We start from the raw sequence: 22,752 nt of genomic DNA on the forward strand, positions 1-22,752 counted from the left end.
AGAAATACGTGATAAATAGTGCATGCTATCCGTGCTGTATGTTTATCCTTTTAGGTAGGCCTACATGGAATGTGTTTCGAAAAGGAACATTCTAAAAGTCTATATCCAAAGCAGTTGGCAACACCCAGACAAAAAAGCGTATACTTAATTGTAAGGGCCGAAAGAAGGTATCCAGATATCACTGCGTCACAGTGCTGTGTCCGTCTTTTAACTGTAGCGTTGGCACCTGAAAACCTTTTTAGTCGTCGTTAGTGGTGACGATAGTGATTAATACTTAACGCAAATTCCCCACCCCTTACTATTGTGACGTTCATTCAACTTGTCGAACTTGTCGAGCTAGCAATCAGCTTTGAACGTTTTACAACCAAGCTTACCTAATCGTGGGTATCGACAGGTGATGGGAAGTTGGTGTATTAGTCTTCTAGAATTATTCTAAGGTTTGCACGCTTAGATTCAAAGTCTGTGCAGTTTTTAACAGTTCTAGCCCCATCGCGACTGCACTGCCAGTGTTTTCGGAATTCTTTTTAAGGTTCACAAACACCTTAGCTGTGTATCCAGAACTGCTTTTATTTTTGTGCTGTTTTAGACCGTCGCGTAAAAAATGCACTAGTGCCTCCAACTAGCATAGAGGCGGATCGCATGGGTGTCTGTAGGGTTCCATCGTTCCACCGATTTCAAACTCTCAAGAAACGCATCACCAAAGTGGACCTCAGAACCATCGTAAGTAGGCTATTGGACAAATTTGGCCATTCTTCATTAATCTGGTCTAATACATCAGCTGTTTGTATTGGCAGTGATCTCCTGTCATTGGCATTAGCGACGTACGCAGCTTTGGTGTTTCTGAAGGATATAATTTCTTGCACTGTGTTCAGTTGCGAAAGCTCCAGTCGAGTTACTGTTCCAATTGTGGCTGGCTGGACTACTTGTTTGTTTTTCTTCTAATTAATCCAATGTAACTAGTTCACCAGTTAAAATGTTCCTGGTTTTGTAGACTTAAATAAACGTGGACTACGCTGTTGGTAGAATTATTGAGAATTCTACTTTAAACTGAAAGATTATTTATATCGATTTGCCACGCATGTATGTCATATAGCTTACTGTCAATAGGTAGCGAATTTATTTGTTATGAACATAAAATCGTACAAAAAATCGACCGGTGACAGGGGTTGCAATATTCCGGAATGTCCTTTTATTACTTTTGATTGGTAAAGGGTGTGACATATTATGGGTATGGGTCAGCGGTAGTGAAAAACAACCAGGCGATAAGCCGCTATTATAGAGGAGGGTCAGTAACCTGGCATCTAATCACCTACTCATAACGACTGTACAATATATCGCTTGATAATCGATTGCCAAATTGGTGTTTGCAGTAGCACTACTGGTGTAGCAACAAACGGCAAATTAATCTTGCAATATAATATCTTTGTCCATAATCTGCAGCCCTATTATGCAGCATGTGTTGTATTGCTAGTCTGTTCCTGTTTATACTTCTATTCAATGTGATCAATGGAATTACATGTTCCATGAGTATTTTCATGTTCCTTCTCTCATAAAGCTACCTTTTACTTTAATATGTTTTCGGGTTAGGTACTAAATTTATACTATTGACTGTATAATGTGTCTTAGGAAAAATAACAATACTGGATTTTAAGAGGTTAAGCATAACAATAGGGATATCTGACGAACAAATTTGCAAACACAATGTCCATTCACAAGCCATATTTTCAGCAGCACAGGTTGGCGTGTGTAGGCTCCTATTGCCTCTGTTTAGATGACAGCTGTCAGCTTCTTCCTGGTGTCTTTACACTGTCACACTTTATGCCTGGTATGGTGTGGATCTGGGGTATATGTCACTCTAAACATTATGTGGTAATCATTACTGCCCTATAAAATGGAAGCTAACACTTTAGACAAAAGTATGGTGTTTTCAGTTTTCAGTGTCCGTGAAAAGAAGCGTCTGGCATGCAGTAAAATCCACGGTCCTGTACTGTAAACAACCCAGAACAAATAGAAATGATGCAGTTGTTTGGTTTTTGCCTTGATTTGTTTTAAGAGCAATAGCCTTTTACATAGGTTCCATCTTAATCCATTATTATGAAAGTTGGTCTGAATTACAATATCTTAGTCTATATTTTAATGACGATTAAATTAATAGACTGAAACTTGTAAAATAAATTTTATTTTAGTTTTATTCTATTTATTTTATGTATTTACCTCACTGCAGTGGTGTGAAAAAGTGTTTGCCCCCTTCCTGATATCTTTTTTTTATGTTTGTCACACTTAAATGTTTCAGATCATCAAACAAATGTAAATATTAGACAAAGATAACACCATTAAACACAAAATGCAGTTTTTAAATGAAGGTTTTTATTATTAAGAGGGGAAAAAAATCCCTACATGGCCCTGTGTGAAAAAGTGATTGCACCCTAAACCTAATAACTGGTTGGGCCACCCTTAGCAGCAATAACTACAATCAAGCGTTTGCGATAACTGGCAATGAGTCTTTTACAGCACTGTGGAGCAATTGTGGCCCACTCATCTTTGCAGAATTATTGTAATTAGGCCACATTGGAGGGTTTTCGAGTATGAATCGCCTTTTTAAGGTCATGCCACAGCATCTCAATCAGATTCAGGTCAGGACTTTGACTAGGCCACTCCAAAGTCTTCATTTTGTTTTTCTTAAGCCATTCAGAGGTGGACTTGCTGGTGTGTTTTGAATCATTGTCCTACTGCAGAATCCAAGTGCACTTCAGCTTGAGGTCACAACCAGATGGCCGGACATTCTCCTTCAGGATTTTTTGGTAGACAGCAGAATTCATGGTTCCATTTACCACACCAAGTCTTCCAGGTCCTGAAGCAGCAAAGCAGCCCCAGACCATCACGCTACCACCACCATATGTTACTGTTGGTATGATGTTCCTTTTCTGAAATGCTGTGTTACTTTTACGCCAGATGTAATGGGACATGCACCTTCCAAAAAGTTCAACTTTTGTCTCGTCAGTCCACAGTGTTTTCCCAAAAGTCTTGTGGATCATCGAGATGTCTTCTGGCAAAACTGAGACTAGCCTTTATGTTATTTTTGCTCAGCAGTGGTTTTCATCTTGGAATTTGCCATGCAGGCCATTTTTGCCCAGTCTCTTTCTTATGGTGGAGTCATGAACACTGACCTTAACTGAGGCAAGTGAGGCCTGCAGTTCTTTGGATGATGATGTGGTGTCTTTTGTGACCTCTTGGATAAGTCGTCGCTGCGCTCTTGGGGTAATTTTGGTCGGCCGGCCACTCCTGGGAAGGTTCACCACTGTTTCATGTTTTCGCCATTTGTGGATAATGGCTCTCACTGTGGTCTGCTGGAGTTCCAAAGCTTTAGAAATGGCTTTATAACCTTTTCCAGACTTATATACAAAGTAATTGAGCTCTCTCATTTGTTCCTGAATTTCTTTGGATCGCAGCATGCTCTCTAGCTTTTGAGGATCTTTTGGTCTACTTCACTTTGTCAGGCAGGTCCTGTTTAAGTGATTTCTTGATTGAGTAGTAATCAGGCCTGGGTTTGGCTAGAGGAATTGAACTCAGCTTTCCAAAGATGTGATAAGCCACAGTTAATTTATGTTTTAAGGGAGGTTTGGCGCAATCATTTTTTCACACAGGGACATGTAGGTTTGGATTTTTTTCCCTTAATAATAAAACCCTTCATTTTAAAACTGCATTTTGTTTACTTGTGTTATCTTTGTCTAATATTTAAATTTGTTTGATGATCTGAAACATTTAAGTATGACAAACATGCAAAAAAAATAAGATGTCAGGAAGGGGGCAAACACTTTTTCACACTACTGTATGTATCATAGTCTCAAACCTAAATCTCAGTTTAACAGTAGAAATGAGGGCAATGAGAGTAGCCTAACTCTAGTTTGATTTTCTCTATCTTTTAACACCAAGATCATTCATTAAAATTACACGTAAGCTCAAAGTGTGACAATTCTGTTCTAAAGAAGCTGAATTTGGTATCAGGAACAGAGCAAGACGAGAATAGTGAGGTAAGGAGAGAAAAAAAGTAGAGAGCTGAGCTTTAATTGGACACCATTTGAACGCTGAAAAGGTATGGAGGGAGAATGAAATAAGGAAAGATTTTAGATATAGAGCAAGTGAGAGCAGCATCTGTGAAGTAGTAGGTGTGCAGCATTCTTGTAACCTTTGAGGATTCTTGTGAAACACTGTGGAGCAAGAATTCACACCTTCTACAAGCATGAAATCCCCACACAATAGGACTAATGTTTCAGCCCAGTAGCTTGTCAGCTGATTTGGGTCTGTGTCCAACCAGTAAAATTCATTACTGCCAAATGTAGCATATGTAGGTGGACAATTCCCTTTGTTATAAAGGTCACTCCAAGTCAGAGCCCTTTGTGACATGATTCCACAGTGCCCATCACTGGTGTAGACACCATTGCACATAGTTGTGCAGTCAGGAAGCTAGATTTTATTTTGTTTATTCTGAAGAGTGGTAGGGGTTGGTAATCCCCCATAGCACCATTAATTCTGCTTCTTAATAACTGGGTATGTTATCAGTAAACTGAAAAGACTATTTTAATACTGTATTTCATTTATTGCCGTTCAGTGATTCTGCAGTTTTTCCAGAGACAATTTTCATACCATTATAACAGTCATGCCCAAAATGTACCTTTTAATTATAAGTAGTCAATGAGATTTTTTTTTATTGAATGTGTCAATGTCTTGCTAAATGTGTAGATTTCTCATAACAGTTATTTAGTATAACACATGGTTGTTTTGTCATGTCATTGTATTTAACCACACAGTCCTATAGTTCAACTCACATTTTGACATCATCCCAAATGTATCTTAAAATATATGAATGAATTTCATAGAAGAGGAAGATAATATGATAATGGATTTGAAATGAGTAATACCTTGGTGTGCCAAATGGGCCTCTCTCTCCTCTATCAGGCTGAATGGAACAGGTCACAATAGTGGCAGATGCGCCCTTGTTTGAACAAAGAGTTGAACAAAAGGTGGCAAAGGTGAATTCAACTATAGCAGAAATTTATTCTGCCTTTTGTTATTAGGCTTCAATCAGCATTTGGTCTTCTCAGCAAAGCCTATCACAATCTGTCAGGAGATGTAAATAAATAAAAATAATAGAATTTTCTCAAAGTGTAAAACTCTATTTGATGCTAGGAATTTTGCCTCCATTTGATGCTAGGAATTTTGCCCTGTTTATATTAGTATCATGACAAATTCCTCTGAAGTTTATAATGAGGCAGATCTAAAGGAATGTTATATCAACAGTCACTACTAGGATTTTAACTGGAAGAAAAATAATTTTGTTTGTTGTCATTACTTAGAACTGTGAATACAGTATAATGAAGTTTGTCCATTGGTCCCATGGTGTGGTAACATTCCATACAGTTAAATAAATTCATAAATCATAAGTAAAATAATAGCACAACAGTGTGCCCTCAGGTTACATGGAATGATGAGACTTTCTTTGGTGTGGAGGGAGGGGACATCAAGTACATTTTCCTGTAGTAGATTAATGAGAAGATGCAAGCCATTGCTCTGCTTGTGAAACACACAACCAATCAACTCACTCTACTTGCTTCCACAGTAAATCCACAGGGTGTCACAGAACACAAAGCTTACTCTGACTGAAGCTGCTGTATAGTAAGCCTGTTTAATATCCTCTACATTATATCTCAGAATCATGCAGCATCATATTTGGGTACTGTCTGCATTTTGTTTGTGTTTTTTGTTTTGCTTGAGTTTCTACTCTGAAGTTCTGTTTTGTTGGTCTTTTATTATTATGAAATCAAATTGTTATTGTTAGCAAGTTAACAGCCAGGAACATTCAAGGCAATGCCCTTAAATGTCAAGCAGTGTTGCTCAGAATGGCCACATCATGTCTGAAGAAATGTTGGTCAGGAAGCAGTGTAGATGTGTATATTCTCATTAATGATTAAGCTCGCTTACAGGACTGCAGTAGAGGACTACAGTGAAGTTCTGTACAAAGGGAGTCTGTGTTAGGCCTGTTTCGTATCTGTCAATGACATTTATTCCCACTGGGACAGAAACATTCTCTACTCTCTGTTAGTTTGGCAGGCCAGTGCTAGATTATTTCCTGTTTTAATGTGTTTTGTGTTTAGTTTTTGTGCAGCTGTACTGATCAAACATGATACTGAACAAGACTGAAATGATCACTGAAAATTAAAAAAAAAAAATGTTGTTCTAATGTGAGTATATTATAACTCTTCTAGTTACAAATGTTACCACTACAAAGACAGTTGGGGATTCTTCTGAGATGTGATGTAAAGAAAGAGAGAAATCAGGGGAGGACAAAAAGCAGACATATGCAAAAAGGAATCTAGACGGAGGGCTTGAAACTGTAAAGGAAAAAGACAAGTGAGGAAAAAAATGATTAACTTAATGTACAACATAAAAAGTGTTGCACAACAACTGTAGAAAACTAAATGATAGTTACACACACTTGTAAACACTCGTACACACAGCACCCCTTCCCCCGCCAAGCTGATTCACACCTCATAGAGGAAGCCTTCCATGCTTAGACAAGGCGCCGTTCTTCCTCTGTCGGGGTTTCCATGCAGTCATTTATAGAAGGGGATCTTCTCCATGCCTTTCTGGCAGGAAGCAGGGATCCTCACCACAGACATGATTGATTTTTCAAGCATGCTGTTGAAAATGTTTTTTTTTTTTTTTCAGAGGTGGTGATCAGCTTTCAAATAGCACCATGTGTATGCCTGTTGGGTTGACTCTTGCTCTGATAGACAGCTTATGAGATGAACATTGTTTTGTTTTTCTTGGATAAACGGAACTAAATGAGAGCAATTGCTTTTGTAATCTGGTGCAAGTTTGGCATATATTTTGGAAAACTCAACTGTATTAAAACAAGATTCATTGTTTATCTTGAACATACTGTTTTAATATAACCAAATGAGGGGTTGGCAAGCAGTAATTACATGAGACATGCTGTGACCTAATCATCTGCACATCCAGGGATCCATGGATGGTTCAGTTAAAACCTATTACATAAGATGCTGGAGACAGTCTTAGGCACGTTTATTTAACATCTTCAAGTGCTTGAACGCAAATGGAAATGGAAGTTTCAAAGCTTTAATCTGAAACCTCCCACGCTGTGCACTTATAGCCTTGTGGTAGGTCAATATAAATGGTTTCCTTTGTCATGCCATGCCCATTGTGGTATAACGCTACCTCTTGTCGAGGAATCATAATGAGTTTCTACGGGATGGCCCACATTATCAATCTTGCCTAGCAGTGCAGAGCTGTAATGGGCGCTTCAGCCTGACTGGCAGCTCTGTACATTAGCCAGTGTATCATCGTGACATGTATGGTGCCTTAAGGGTTACGTGCTGCTCTCGCTGGTTGAGCTTCACATGAAGTTTGCTGAAGGAACTTGGAACTTGGACTACTGGAACTTGGACTACTGCCTGGTGAGTCAGGTCTGATATTACAGTAAATGGCCAAAGGGTGAATTCACAAATCAGAAAACAGTAATGGGTCATGGAGAGAACCACCTCACCCTTGATGTGAAGTATGGTGGTACTTCTATGACTGCCAAGAATATGGAGATACTCTGCAGATATAAAAAAAACAGGATCTTCACTGTTTTGTTTTTTTTTGTTGTTGTTTTTCTTTCTTATTCAGTAACCAATGTACAAGTGCTGAGTGTATTTCAGCTAATGGAGAGCATGCAATATACTAAGCTCAAGGATGCCAATTATGATGTCTGTTTTTTAACACTCTCTATGCACAGGTTTTACAATATATTATTATTTATAATTATGTAACTTTCTTGTGAATCTGAGCATAGAAAACATTAATTTTACTTAGCAATATTACAATGTTATTAATTGTGAGAACATGAAATTCTGGCTGTAGGTTGAAGAACAGATACCAACTTGTGCATGTGTGCCAACTTGTGCATCAGCTGCTCCATTTGCCATGCGGTGTGGTTTTTAAGGCTGGTCAGGTTACCTTTACCCCATTGTGCATGGACCAGTTGAATGAATATCTTAGGACATGCATTAGTTATGTAAGCTTTGAGTTTTCTTTTTGAGGCTCTCTCTCTCTGGGACTTGATGGTGTGAAAGAGATTGATAAAAACATGTTTGAGATGGGGAGGGACTTGTTTTTTGATGTGCACATATACCGATCAGCCATAACATTAAAACCTCATAACACCAAAACATCTCTGACCCATTGAGGCATGGACTCCTCAAGACCTCTGAAGGTGTCCTGGTATCAGGCACTAAGACATTACCCACCCATCTTTTAAGTCCTGTAAGTTGTGAAGTGGGGTCTCCATGGATCATTTTTGTTTTTTTATCACATCCCACAGATTTTTGATTGCACTGAGATCTGGGGAATTTGGAGCCTAAATTCAGATATAACCTCTTTGTCATGTTTCTCAAGCTCTGTCATGTTCCTCAAAACATTCCTCAACAATGTTTGCAGTGCAGCATGGTGCATTATCCTTCTGAAAGAGGCCACTGCCATTAAGGGATACCATTGCCATGAAGGGGAGTACTTTCTCTACAACAAAGATTAGGTAGGTGGTACATATCAGAGTAACATCCACACGAATGCCTGGACCCAGTGTTTCCCATAACATAGCCTAGAGCATCACACTGCCTCTGCCAGCTTGCCTTCCTCCCATAGTAGAGCCTGGTGCCATCTCTTCCCCAGGTAGGTGACGCACCCCCCTCCCAGCTGTCCACATGACGTAAAAGAAAATGGGATTCATCAGACCAGGCCACCACCTTCCATTGCTCCATGGTCCAGTTCTGATGCTCATGTGCCCATTGTAGGAGCTTTCAGTGGTGGGTAAGGTCAGCACTCTGATGGGTCTGAAGCTTCGCAGTGTCATATGCAGCAAGCAGTAATGCACCATGTGTTCTAAAACCTTTCTATCATACCCAGCATTAACTTTAATTCTCTTTTGTGGGATGGGACTAGGTGGGATAGCCATCGCTCCCCACATGCATCAGTGAGCCTTGGGCACTCATGATCATATTGCCAGTTCTTCGGTTGTCCTTCCTTGGACCACTTTTGGTAAGTATTAACCACTACATATTGGGAACATCCACAAGACCTGCTCTTTTAGAGATGCTCTGAGCTAGATGTCTAGCCTTCATAATTTGGGCCTTGACAAAATTGCTCAGATCTTTATGCTTGTCCATATTTTTCCAACACAACTTCGAGTGGACTGTTCCCACCCCTTGACAGGTGCCATTGCAGTGAAATAATTAATGTTCTTCACTTCACCTCTCAGTGGTTTTCATGTCATGGCTGATCATTGTATTGCTGGCAAAGTACAATTCTCATATCTGTTGATGGATTTTTGATACTCATTTGGGTGCACCATTTATCTTAAGCCACACTGAGATAAATAATATTCTCTGTTCTATGACTGAAAAATAATAACCAATTTCATATCATTTTAATTCAAATCAACCAGTGTGTCAGTTAAAGCATCTTTTGACACCATTGCTGCGATTCAGTTTCTGTTCAGTAATCCTCCATTCCAATCCAAAGCGAGCAGTGAGATTCATGCAGAAGCCTTCTCCTGTGACAACCCTCACGTAGCGCCATACGGTCTCAAAAAGGTTGGAGAAATAAAAGTAAAGGTGACTGACGAGTGAAAAGAAAACTTTGAATAAATGTGTTAGCACGCTGCCAGAGTCTCTCATGTGAGGGTCACACATGGCTGGCTGGGAGCAAGGCTGAACAGGAGATGGAGGGAGAGAAGCGGACCGCAATGACAGCTTGGGTTCCTCGTGTGCGCTGCAACAGCCTGTGTGTAGGAAGGAGTTCACTGCCACATTGACGGCAGCGCAAAGCGAACAAAATGAGTTTGTGAGAAGAGGTTAGTAAAGACCAAGAGCCATGGGAATCCACACAGAAAAAAAATAGTGAAACTAAACTTTCTTTTTTTAATTACTCATTGAATTCATTTTGCTAATGTGCTGCTACCAACTGTACTTTAATTTTCAGTTAAGGCTCTTTGTGCTTCGGGCAAAGCTGAGCTAGTGAGGATAAGAATACACATGCTAAACACAAGGTTTTCATGCTTATATTGAGCAGATGTATGTGGATGTGTTACATCTATGATGCTATCTGACAATGGGGCTGTTACTCGGGAGTAATGAGTAACTGACTCATTATGAAACAGAATCGATTTCTATTTTAGAATTAGCCGCTTGAGGAAGGGGCAATTTTCCTGCATATTTTGTTTCAGAGGATTTCTTGTGTATTGCTTGTATCATACTGTAGACTGAACATCACTATATTCTCATCTGTTTTGTAAGTCTTGGAAAGCAGTCATGAGTAACATGCTTGACAGCATGAATTCCACATTGTGGGGACAGTATCAGTTCATTGTCCAGCCTTACACTTGTTCCATTCTTTGTGTGTGCACGCGTGCGTAAAAAACTGTCATGCTGTGAGTTTGTGTGCCTTGAGCTATTGTATACCACTTTGTGTTTGTGTGTGTTGGAGGGGTGGAGGTGAGGTGCAACACTTTTTCATTGGTTTCAAGCAGTCATTCCCAAGCAAACAAGCACTTCCCACACCCCCATGGAAATACAGTCATATTTTTCTCACAGTGCGTGTCTTGTGGGAGTAAAATCTCTGTGTGCAGACTCAAGTGCTTAGTCTTATACCATGGTAACATTTAATAACTGTATTTTTAGAAATGTAGAAAACCCACTCTGGAAAAGAAAAACTTCACACCATATTACTCCTTAGAGATTTATTATCTAACTGTTATCTAACTTCTTCAAAAACTTCTTAACTATCAGTATAGTAATACTGCATCTCAAATTTGCTTATTGTATGACTGTGTGTGTGTGTGTGTGTGTGTGTGTGTGTGTGTGTGTGTGTGTGTGTGTGTGTGTGTTTGTATGTACATTATAAACACATACCTTGTTCTTACTCTTACTATCTTCAGCATCCTGGGCTTGTCTTATAGGTTCATTTTACATAAAGTTACAGAAAGAAGCCCATGAGTTTGCATGTCCAGTGTGTCAGCCTGGTTCATCACTGGCCAGTTCTGATTCCAAATAAACACTGAGGACCAAATAATGTCTGAGTGGATCATTCTATATTGTGCTGGTACCAGTTTGAGGCACAGAAGTGGAACTGGGTCTTTACCCACGTCATCGTCACTACTGAATTGAGGGTGGTATGCTACAGTAGCAGTTAAATGGCTAGAATGTGTAGCTCAAACAAATTTTGTGTGTGAGAGAGAGAGAGATGGGTGGATATCCTCTCAGAGGTATTGTGATCACTCCTCAATAACTCCTTCCTTCCCTGGAGAGGTCAGTGACTTGAGTCAGGTCAGTAGCAGGAAGAGGAATAGTCTATTGTTACGCATAAACCCACAGGATATTTAGGGTGGGCATTTTTTCCACATCCTGTTGTTTTTCTCCCTTGATATGTTCCTTTAGGAAAATCTCTTTGAGGACAATAAAAGTAATTGTCAAAACAAATGTTAAAATAAGCCAAAAACAACTGAAGTCATCTTTGAAAAACTAAAAGTAGTCTATCAACAGTACTTAAGCAATGAGCATACAGTACATGTAATACACTTGATCTTTATTTATTACTTTCATCTATGAGCTTGTGACTGGAAGAGAGAATCCCAAATTTCAAAAGACCACTGCTACTTTTTCCAAATTCAGAAAATGTTGGTTTGTATTAAAACTAACTTAATGCCTTCAATCAAGGCAACACAGTGCACTGAATTCAAGTGTGGCTGTGGAACCTCGTATTAGATGTGGTTTGACTACTCTTACACTGTCTTAAGGGCACTCACCAGAAAGCCCATGTGCAGTTAGAAGTGTCGGCCTGAATGTAGTTCTTCCTCTAATCGATACTCATATTTTCTCCCTCCCTAATTTTGTGTGGCAAGGGATTACCAGACACCTCATGAGCTTTTGCTTCATGTTTCGCAGGCTTCTGCACTGCTGTCATCTGCCTGTTGCTTTCATCAATAGCTACACCACAGAACTTTCATTAGATGATAATGCTCTGATTCCACATTAGAAACAATGGAGGAATAATCATGATGATGCCAACTGAAAACCATAGCAGTTTGTCTGGCGCTACAGCTCTGTGAAACGGGTTTTGCTAAGCTCCGACGTGGTCAAATGTTCAAGGCTTTGTTTTGTTCATGAAGGAGCAGTGGACATTGTTGGTTTAAGGTTTTCACGTGCATGGAATTGTCAAGTGGGTTTGACTTGAGTGGCAGAAGATTATAGCATCTGCTTCTGGTCCCCCATAGGATGTCTGTTTGCTTGGTGGGTTTTTCCCCCATTGTGGTTTGCAGTCACAAGCCAACATGAATATGTTTTTACTGTGCTCATTTTATTGATATTTTTGGGGGGGCGGGGGGGTCTTCGAATAGTATATGATAATTAAGCAATTTCCCATGCATGCAAATGTGAACATTAGCCATTAGAGAGTAACTTGTGTGAATGTTGTCAGATGTCTCTCCTCATAGACCCTGAAAAGAGCCAATGTTTGATATGCCTTTTGTGACGGTAGCCATGGAAACCTTAGTGTACCTGTTTAGGGGTTGAGAAGGTTGTTTTTATAAGGTGGGAATCAGTGTTTTGTTTGTTTGCTGTTTTGTTCGTGTTTTTTTTTTTTTTTTTTTTTTAAAGGCTAGGCTTATTAGTGCATATTTACTTAGGCCTACTTGGAATTATGATTATTATTCATGAGTTTGATAATCATCTCTGGGGCTCCTACTACCATCAGTGTCAACTGATCTGCAATAAGTCAGCCCCTTTAAAGATGCCAGCTTGTTAGCTTTTAAGGAAAGATGTAATATTGGCATGAGGTGCTCACTGCTGTTTCAGCTGGCCTCTACTTTCAAGCTTCTCATAATGAGCCTGTTGATTGTGGCTGCCCCTGGTCATCTGCAAGGTAACAGCAATCAAAGATGACTGCAGTGGTGTGCAATATGACAGCAGTGCACCATATACAACACCTATGTACATACCTATGTATAATCTATGAGACAATATGATACAAATGTGATATATTATTGGTATCAATATTGAGAAGAAAAACATGCTTAAATTTAAAATATCAGTAGAGTGTTCTATAAGGATCATCTAAATGCCCATTTAAATTCAGTACATTATTGCAATATTATGTGGGCATATGGAGTATGTGTTGATAGGTTTGTTTGAAAAGACTTATCGTATGTTTGTGCAGTGCAGAAGGAATGTCAACTTTTAAGCCATGCTTTAGCCTGCAGCCCCAGTGGTGCTGAAGTGCCCTTGACCTCTAATTGATGATTTTGGAAGACTGCCTTTTCTATTTGTGATTGACAGAGGCTTCATATAAACATATCGGGTGTAAAACTAAGGCCTGAAACACTCAGAGGAAAAAATGAATGTGGTCGACTCAAATGGTACACAGTGGTGCTCATTTAATTATAGCAGGAAATAGGCATTTTTGAGTCATGAGAGTATCCTGTAGAGCAGAGATAATTTCCCCGCAGTAGTGACAGCAATTTGGAATCTGGCTACAGGAGTCATTAAACCACTTGTTAGTCTAGTCCCCTGGCTGGGTTTATTATCACACTCCCTACATAACATTTCACTCACCCATTACCATAAGAATGACCTAGCTGCTGTTTTGAACAAGGAAAATCTTCAGTTTTCACTATAATTACATTAAATGATCACATAGATAGGTAGTTTCAGAAGTTGACTATAAGAATTAAGGAGCCTGAAGTTAAATAAAATTGTTAGTAAGTTTAATATAATCTCTCTCCCAGTGCTCAGTCAGTTCCTTTTAATATATTTATCCACATTTTAATAGTCATTATATTAACTTATAACTTTATTTAGATTCAATTTACATTCATTAGAGATAATTGTTGTGCTATGATTTTATGATTGCAGATTAATACTTATAAATACCACAAAGAACTCCTGAATTGAGAGATCAGCCAAGCCCGAAAGCTCTCCAAATTTCCATTGTGGTTGCTTGAATATTGACTTAAGAGCATCATAATTAATGATAAAGAAACATTTGCTCTGTTTCTTAATGGACTCATTAAGGCTTTATTGGTCTTCAATATTGTAATGCTGATTATCATTACCTTACCGAAGACTTGATTTAGCTAAATTTTAAAGTCTGTTTTAGAGTGTTGACAGTCTTTCACTGTTGTACTGTTGCATCATTTCCATGCTTTGTTCTCTGTGTAATATCAAGGCCATATTGTCTTGGAATTAACTCTGGAATGGTAAATTAGCCAATGAAGGCTTTATTTAAAGGAGGAAAATCAAAGTGGGTCAAACTGTTTTGTTTTTGGTTTTTTTTAACTGACCACATAAACATTTAGGTTTCATTAATTTGCATAACAGCTGTCTTACTGTCTCTTGTGATCTCTCTGATCATCTGACAGTGTGAGGAGATAAGAGGAAGGAAGGTCTTCTTCTACACTTCTAAATAGGTCTGTTGACAGAATACTGTACTTAATATATACAATATACTGTATATGTGTAATATTGTACTTAACATACATATACAGTATATAGAATAACACTATATCGAACACACATCTCACACTCTCTTGCATTTTTCACAAATCTTAATAATGTCTGCTTCTAACATACTGTAACAAATATATTCCATTTAACAGATATGCTCTTACAACTGGCTGCTACCTGAGTTTTCTGCTGTGTTCATATAAGCCAAATACTTATGTCATAGTATGTTACATCTTTTTGCACATCCACTCAGTACTGTTTTTCACTGTAAGGCAGAGAGAAAGGCCAGCAGGCTGCTCACTTGCACCACCATGGGGAAGCAGAACAGCAAGCTGCGTCCAGAGGTGCTCAATGACCTGCGGGAGAACACCGAATTCACCGACCACGAGCTACAGGAGTGGTACAAGGGCTTCCTGAAGGACTGCCCCACTGGCCATCTCACCGTGGATGAGTTCAAGAAGATCTACGCCAACTTCTTCCCCTATGGTGATGCTTCCAAGTTTGCTGAGCACGTGTTCCGAACATTCGACACCAATGGTGATGGGACAATAGACTTCAGGGAGTTCATCATCGCCCTGAGTGTGACTTCACGGGGTAAGCTGGAGCAGAAGCTCAAGTGGGCTTTTAGTATGTATGACCTGGATGGCAACGGATACATAAGCCGAGCAGAGATGCTGGAAATCGTTCAGGTGAGAACTGACCTGGCTTTGCTGTTTGATGTCTTTGTTGTGTATAAATATATCTAACGTGGCGTTAATGTTGTTTTGTAGGCTTATAAACAAGCACATGTTAGCATAGTTTCTTCTCCAGTTCAACATGTAAAAATCTCTACTGAACCAAAAAGCTATAAATAATACATTTACAGCAAATACATTATCTCCAACAAGCTATAAATAATACATCAAAAACTGCATTTGGAAATAACAAAAAAAAAAAAGGCCTGAAAATGAAGGTTGTTCATGGGATTTTCACGTGAAAACTAAGGGACAATTCTGGGACATCTAGAAAAAAATCTTTAGATCTGCAGGTAACAATGAGTGTGACAAATGACTGCCTAGCATTGACTTTTGAAAATCCCATTAGTTACAAAACTTGCATGGTAATAAGATTGCTTTGAATTAGGAGGAGAAATATCAGGGAAAATATACATCAGAGAAATGTTTTCCCGATTATCTCGTCTATGCTGATCATGTATGCCTGATTTCCCCAAATCATCCTTACCTTAGATTCTTATTTTGAGAACCAGATGATGTTTTTGAGAAAACACATAATGTTTGACAATATGACTTCTTTATTAAAAAGGCAAATACATTGTATTAAAATTAAACCATAGTCATTCGTTTATTTAATTGGATTATTTTTTTCTCTCTTTGTTGCATATTGATGGATCCCACTCAGGCAATCTATAAGATGGTGTCATCTGTGATGAAAATGCCAGAGGATGAATCAACACCAGAGAAGAGAACAGATAAGATTTTCAGACAGATGGACACCAATAATGATGGTAAAATCAAACAAACAAAAAAACAACTCCAGAGATGTTTTCATTATTGCCTCTTTTCCGTTTTCCATCTAACCCTCAACCATTAACCTGACAAATTTCTGTATTCCTTGGCCTTGGATTTATGCACACACTGCCAGAAAAATGCATAGTATTGTAACAATTATATTAGTATTCTCTGAACCTCCTCAGAATGTCTTATTTAGTTAGTATATTGCTTGTGAGACTTAATGCCTGCATCCTGCTTTGCTGTTTTAGGAAAGATTTCTCTGGAGGAGTTTATCAAAGGTGCCAGGAGTGACCCCTCTATTGTCCGCCTGCTACAGTGTGACCCCAGCAGTGCCAGCCAGTTCTGAGCTCCAGATACTCAGGTTGCTATGCTAATAGTGTTGACTGAGTCCATGTGCACATAAGTGTTCATGTATCCATTTAGGAATTTTACTGCACTACTAAATGTTTTAATTTACTAATACCATTATATGTTTTCACTGAACTAGTTTTCACTGAATTAGGGGCCACTTTTAAAATGTCATTTTGAAGGAAAGTCTAGTGAGCTGTCATCAGTCCTTGTACCAGACAATACTTAAGACCACCACTTAATATTAGAAAACATGTTTGGTTGGTTGGTTTTGTGTGTCACAATTGTTTGAAATAGAAAAGGTGAAATGTTAACAACTGTAAAGTTCATTTTGATGAACAGTAAAGGGAAAATTTGTTCACACCTGAATAGTACTAAGGCAAGTCAAGCAAACAATACATTTTAGAATGTTTTCCAGAAGTCTTATTTTAACTGTAACTAGTTTTTAAATAATTAAGTTACTTTGGTAGTGGTTTGTGCTGTCTATTGACTTTCTGGTTGAAAATGCAAGCATTCCACATAATTCTTTCTTTGGTCCTTCCCTCCACTGGACTTCATGGATGTATATCACAGTGCATTTATGACTGCTATTCTTTTATACTGGCAATCCTTTTACCCCTTTGTGATTCACCATTTTATGCGAGGCTTTGCTTATGATCCTGCCACTGCATGTATTTTGACAATTTTAATATTAGAGTGATTTGAAAAGGACTGTTTTAATGTTGGTGTTTAGTACACTATGCCATTACTGTTGTTGATGGTGCAATTTCTTGTTACTTGTGCAAGATATCTGCTGTGGAGCATAGTGAAGCCCAATGCTAATGACTTTCTTCTTCTAAAGTATAAACTTCTTCTCCAGGTGTCATCCTTAAAAAGATGTTCTTTACGCATGCCACATACTACATGTTCTTGCACGACTGCCAAATAACAGATTTAAGTACACATCTGGGAGTTCATCACTTCCTGTTCCATCACCATAGAAACTGTAGCTTATGTCATAAGATGCTGTTTCACAGAGATAGTCATGGGGATGCTTCTGACCTCATGGCTGGCTTAGTTATTTTTTATTAAGTATAGTTATTGTCATCCTTTCGCCAGCATGTCAAGCTGGAATCTCTAGTGAATTTCCAGATGTTAAGTAACTACTTCTAATTAAACAGTGTAAAAATGGAGGAAAATCGAGTGAATTTTTGTTGTAAACATAACTTGCATCCTTCACTGACAGCTTATGGGCTTGGCACTAGAGCTAAAGAAGAACTAGCTAATCTAAAGAAACTAACTAATCTTGACATGTTTGTTTTAAAATGTTGTTCATAGTTATGACAGATGTTTTGCAGTATTTGTCAAGGAAACTGTAATTGTGCTGTTAATATGAAAGCTCTGGAGTGTTATTGTGATAATTCTCCTTTTGTTTCCATTAAAAAAAAAAAAAGATGTACATCCTTCTTGGATTGAACTAGTAGTTACTATTATACATGGTTCTTTGTTTGGTATGGAAGGTCCTAATGTTTAGTTATGAATTTTCCTAATTACTAAAACATGAAATAATATAATAAATGTAAAACATGAAGCAGTTTATTCAGATAACCTATCATTCATTTAAAATTTCATGCCACACAAATATGAATAAACAAACAGCATCATATGCATGAATTGATAATGTTTGCTTTTGTATCTTGCATGTATATGTACTGAGACAGCCAGGAACAGGAAGTGGGGACATTTAAATTGGAAGCCTTGGGAAGAGGGAAGACAGCTTGTGTTTGATGTGGCCTAGACATCCTTCTTTTGCTTTTGGAGGAAAAACCATAGTCTGATCTGACTATGTAATGGGTAGAACAGTAAGGAGTTCTAGGAGTAGTAACCAACGTTCCAACTGGTATGACTAAAGATGTCTCTTACCAAACACACACATTTTAAATCTCAGAAATTAGGACCTTTACAATGTATGATTTTTAAGAGGAAAAAAACAACAACAAACAAACAAACACAATCCCTTTTTTTAAAGACACCTCAGAATGAATCCCTTCAGTGTTGTACAAAGCCAGTTTCCTTTACTTTTGAAAACTGGGGGGAGGGGAAAAAAATTTATCCTAAATTTTACAATTCTCTTAGGTATTGAGTTTAAGTTCCACTAATTGGTTTCACTATAATTATCAGTACCTTCCTATATTTAAGATTTGGAAAAGTATACTATTTAATTCTTATTTTGGTAGATCATTTTTATTTCACTATTTAACTTTTGATTTACTGTTCAATCCTTAATATACTAATTCCACCTCGATTGCCAATATGTTAATGGTTTGTTGGTATAACTATTTTATAGCAGTTATGTTTTAAGCTCTTAAGATTTCTAATATTATTTTACTACCTTGTTTAATTTATCCCTGGAAGTAGAATATTCCCTTTAACAATAACTCAACATCAACCCAGGAAATTGCCCAAAAGAAAAATGGAATGTTTAAAATGTTTCGAATGTCACTAATGTTAACAGTGGATATAATTATAAACTCCCTTTCAAACTCACAGCGCTCACAGTAAACTTTAAGGTTCACTGTATCTCAACTCCATAAAAAAAAATGGCAGTCCTTAAAATAGGAAGAAAAAAAATGTCTACTGAATGCTTTGTGCAAGCTCCGGCCTAAGGCAGCTTGCCGAATCAAAGTCCGTCCTACCGTATTGGTTTGACCTCAAAACAGCTCACTCTCACAGAACACATAGTTGACTCACCATCTTGGCCCTCCTGTAACGACGAGTGTCTGTGGGTGCAGCCAAGAAAAAGGGGTTTAAAAAAACACCAAAAAAAAACCCTGCCCTTTTTAGAAAGCGTCGTGTTTGAAAGTGATCTCAAAATTCTACATCAATTAGAAATGATCCATTCCAATTCTCATGTACGATCCCCACAAATAATAGTATTCTGCGTAGTTTTTCCACACTTTCAAAATGGCAACTCCATTACGTAAAACATATCCAAATCATAACATATTCAAGTTAAACTAATGTACTCAGTACCAACAAAAATTACAAAAAACTAAATTACCATATAATTTGTCTCTTAACCAAAGCATTATAACTTTATACATCTTATCCTGTAGCCTCTACGTTGACAGCACGTTCCGCTATGAATAGCTAATGATCTGATTTTATCATTAAAACATTTTAAACTCAGCAATACTCAATGTTGCCAAACAGAATGATTCTATGTCGAAGTAGCAATATATCGACAAGTTTATTCGCTAATAAAATCTATTTTAATACCTCTATATTCGAGACTGCTTCTCAACGTAATGCTTACGTGACGAAGGGTGAGGCTATGCTAAGTCTGTCAAAAACTCCTTGCCTCTCACCATCGCGCTATACTATTAAGGAGCAGGTCGGGTTCTTGGGGCAAGAGAATATGAATCTTTACACGGTACAGGCAATAACTACCTACCCAACCCAAACAGACCTGAAGATCCTCCAAGGATTTATTGGGATGACAGAGTGGTTCATCCCACATTTTAGCCTGTGGTTTAGCCTAACTCAATAGTGTATGGTTAAAACTGCGGTTCCCTTATTTTATTTACTTATTTATTTTTGTTTTGTTGGTTCTGCTTAAGTTCTTATATTTTAGTCTGTGTTCATTGGAATTTGCTCATCACAGCTTATATCAAGCAAATTCGCCTCGCTGTGATGATTTCCCTTTTTAAGTTACCAGTTGATATCGTTAGTAATGCTACTATACATCAATTAGTTCATTTAACTCTTTCCTACTGTCTGCGATGCAGCCTATAATTACGTCTCCCTTAGGAGACCTCCTCTAAGTAAGTGTTATAACTTTAGTCATGCTCTCTCACCTCAAATCTCGTTTGGTTTATAAGTTTATTTTGTTGGTTGTTGTTTGGTTTGATGAGTAGACTGCGCCGTTGCTCATTATCACAGGTTACTTAGACAGTTTTTCTTTCCGTTCTTTTTCATTAATACAGCTGTCCATGAGACCACAGGGGTCACATCACCCCTGCCACATTCATGGCCTGTTGGACCGAGTCATCACATTCAACAGCACCCTACATTCCAGCATACCAAAACTTATCCTTTAGTCTTTCCATGAAAAGGTCCAACTACATTTATGTGTTGCACAGAACAGACAAGCTCGATATTCTACTTGTAATTGCAAAATTAGAAATTTGCCAAGGGGGATTAAGTCTGAGAACATCACCTCTGACAAGATGGCTCACACATGGTTGAGGCCTACTGCAGTAGTAAAGGTTCACAGGCCAGTTTTCTTAGTTTGGTCCAGAAAAAAAATGTAGGCTGGGGCAGGGACTATGTAATGAAACACATAATAAATAAATAAACAGCATCATATGTATAAATTAATAAAGTTGTATGTTTATGGTTTTTTGCTTTTATATCTTGTGTACATATGTACTGGGATCGCCACAAACAGGAAGTTGTGATTTTTAAATTGGAATTAAAAGGAACCCCTGGAAGGAGATATTATAAAATGTTCTTACTGTTGTAACTGGTGGTGTCAATATACTGGAGCCGAGGTGTAGTCCTTATTTCAGCTGCCATGTGTTCTGCAATGGTCCAGTGCATTTCACCGTGGAATTAAGACATTGAGCAGACTTTGATGTGTCATTCATTCTCATTCACTGATAATCCTTTTTAAGCAGGGGTTATAAGGGGATCAACATTTGCTTACATGAGTGCCAGCAACCTTTCTCTCCTAGAAAATTACCTAGATGCATACAGTGCATCTGGAAAGTATTCACAGTGCTTTGCTTTTTCCACATTTTATGTTACAGCCTTATTCCAAAATGGATTAAATTAATTTTCTCTCCCTCAATTCTACACACAATATCCCATAATGACAAACTGAAAAGTTTGTTTGGAATTTTAGCAAATTTATTTTAAAAAAAACAACAAAACATGTATACAAGTATTCAAAGCTTTTGCACAATACTCTGAAGCAATTACAGCCTCAAGTCTTTAAGTATAATGCTACAAGCTTGGCACACCTATTTTGGGGCAGTTTCTCCCATTCTTCTTTGTAGAACATCTTCCATTTACAGATGATGGAGGCCACTGTACTCATTGGGACCTTCAATGCTGCAGCAATGTTTCTGTACCCTTCCCCTGAGCTATGCCTCAATAAAATCCTGTCTGAGGTCTACAGACAATTCCTTGGACTTCATGGCTTGGTTTGTTCTCTGACATGTACTATCAACTATGGGACCTTACATAGACAGGTGTGTGCCTTTCCAAATCATATCCAATCAACTGGATTTACCACAGGTGGACTCCAATCAAGTTGTCAAAACAACTGAAGGATGATCAGTGAAAACAGGATGCACCTGAGCTCCATTTTGAGTGTCATGGCAAAGGCTGTGAATACTTATGTACACGTTTTTTGTTTTTTTTTTTAAATAAATTTGCAAAAATTCCAAACAAACCTTTTTCACTTTGTCATTATGGGGTCTTGTATGTAGAATTTTGAAGGAAAAATGAATTTAATCCATTTTGAAATAAAGCTGTAACATAAAATGTGGAAAAAGTGAAGGCTGTGTAAATACTTCCTGGATGCACTGTACATTCCCCTAGCTATCAGCAACATATTGCAAAACATAAACACTAGCTAGTTATGCAACCTAATTAACCAAGGGCCACTGCCGACTGCATCAGGCCTGGAGCTCCTAAGATGAGTGATTCTCATAATAATGGTGACTGCTGAAGAAAGTAGTAACTGGGGCTTTTCAAAGAAGAATGAAAAGCAGAAGCTGTCAAAATGGAGAGATGGCAGCCAGAAAGAGCTACTTTTGGAATTGATCAAGTTGAATGAGACAGGGACAGTGAATGGAACTGGAGGGAATTCCAGCAAACCTGTGAAGGCTGGCAAACAACAGTGAGTCATGCCTATATCTGTCAGTGGCAGGGAAACTAGTGAGAGCAAGCTGCTACAAACAAAACATTCATGCAAAACCCATGGATGGAAGTGGAAGGAACTGAAGGGTGGACTCTGTCTGCTGTTTGGAAATGTTCAAAACAAGATTTTAAAAATTCATGGCATTTTTCAACATTCTGCTCTAAGAGTTTGTCATTGTAATTTCTGACTACTGAATTTTTGAACATTGGATGAGATGTTCATAGAGAAACACTGCCACCTACCAACAGAGACCAAAGCAAAAATATGAAATGAATACTGAGCTTTTACACAGGTTGTAATTTCAATGGATAAAAAAAATAGACAAATTAAGTTGGACATTGTTTAGAACAAGAAGGTCCATTGCAGTGTTTGTGTTAAATACCACAAATGCTTTCGATAAGGTATACTTTCTACAAATTATTGATATTTG

The 22,752-nt window shown here is 38.1% G+C and overlaps 1 protein-coding gene across 9 annotated transcripts; it reads left to right on the forward strand.

Annotated features, from left to right (window-relative positions):
* Positions 1 to 275: 275 nt before the first annotated feature.
* On the forward strand, positions 276 to 17,859 carry LOC113580648 (hippocalcin-like protein 1). Of its 9 annotated transcripts, none has more exons than XM_027015331.2 (8): positions 631 to 720; positions 8,500 to 8,593; positions 8,731 to 8,873; positions 9,001 to 9,096; positions 14,471 to 14,518; positions 14,828 to 15,244; positions 15,954 to 16,059; positions 16,315 to 17,859. In XM_027015331.2, exons 6-8 carry the CDS (start codon positions 14,867 to 14,869, stop codon positions 16,410 to 16,412), a joined length of 582 nt encoding a protein of 193 aa, XP_026871132.1. In that variant the 5' UTR covers positions 631 to 720; positions 8,500 to 8,593; positions 8,731 to 8,873; positions 9,001 to 9,096; positions 14,471 to 14,518; positions 14,828 to 14,866; the 3' UTR covers positions 16,413 to 17,859. The 9 variants fall into 9 exon arrangements, with proteins under 9 accessions (XP_026871128.1, XP_026871132.1, XP_026871131.1 ...); XM_027015330.2 differs by having other exon boundaries at positions 8,731 to 8,868; XM_027015328.2 differs by having other exon boundaries at positions 8,731 to 8,864.
* The last annotated feature ends 4,893 nt before the right edge of the window (positions 17,860 to 22,752 follow it).

The sequence above is a fragment of the Electrophorus electricus genome, chromosome 13 (assembly GCF_013358815.1).
Source record: "Electrophorus electricus isolate fEleEle1 chromosome 13, fEleEle1.pri, whole genome shotgun sequence".
Classification (NCBI taxonomy): Eukaryota; Metazoa; Chordata; class Actinopteri; order Gymnotiformes; family Gymnotidae; genus Electrophorus; species Electrophorus electricus.

What these genes read in the sequence shown, in the direction of transcription:
- LOC113580648 (XM_027015327.2), top strand. Translation starts at nt 640, where the DNA reads ATGGGTGTCTGTAGGGTTCCATCGTTCCACCGATTTCAAACTCTCAAG. An exon ending in AAGTGGACCTCAGAACCATC is followed by an intron (nt 721 to 14,827) that starts GTAAGTAGGCTA and finishes TTTCACTGTAAG; the next exon opens with GCAGAGAGAAAGGCCAGCAG. An exon ending in AGATGCTGGAAATCGTTCAG is followed by an intron (nt 15,245 to 15,953) that starts GTGAGAACTGAC and finishes GATCCCACTCAG; the next exon opens with GCAATCTATAAGATGGTGTC.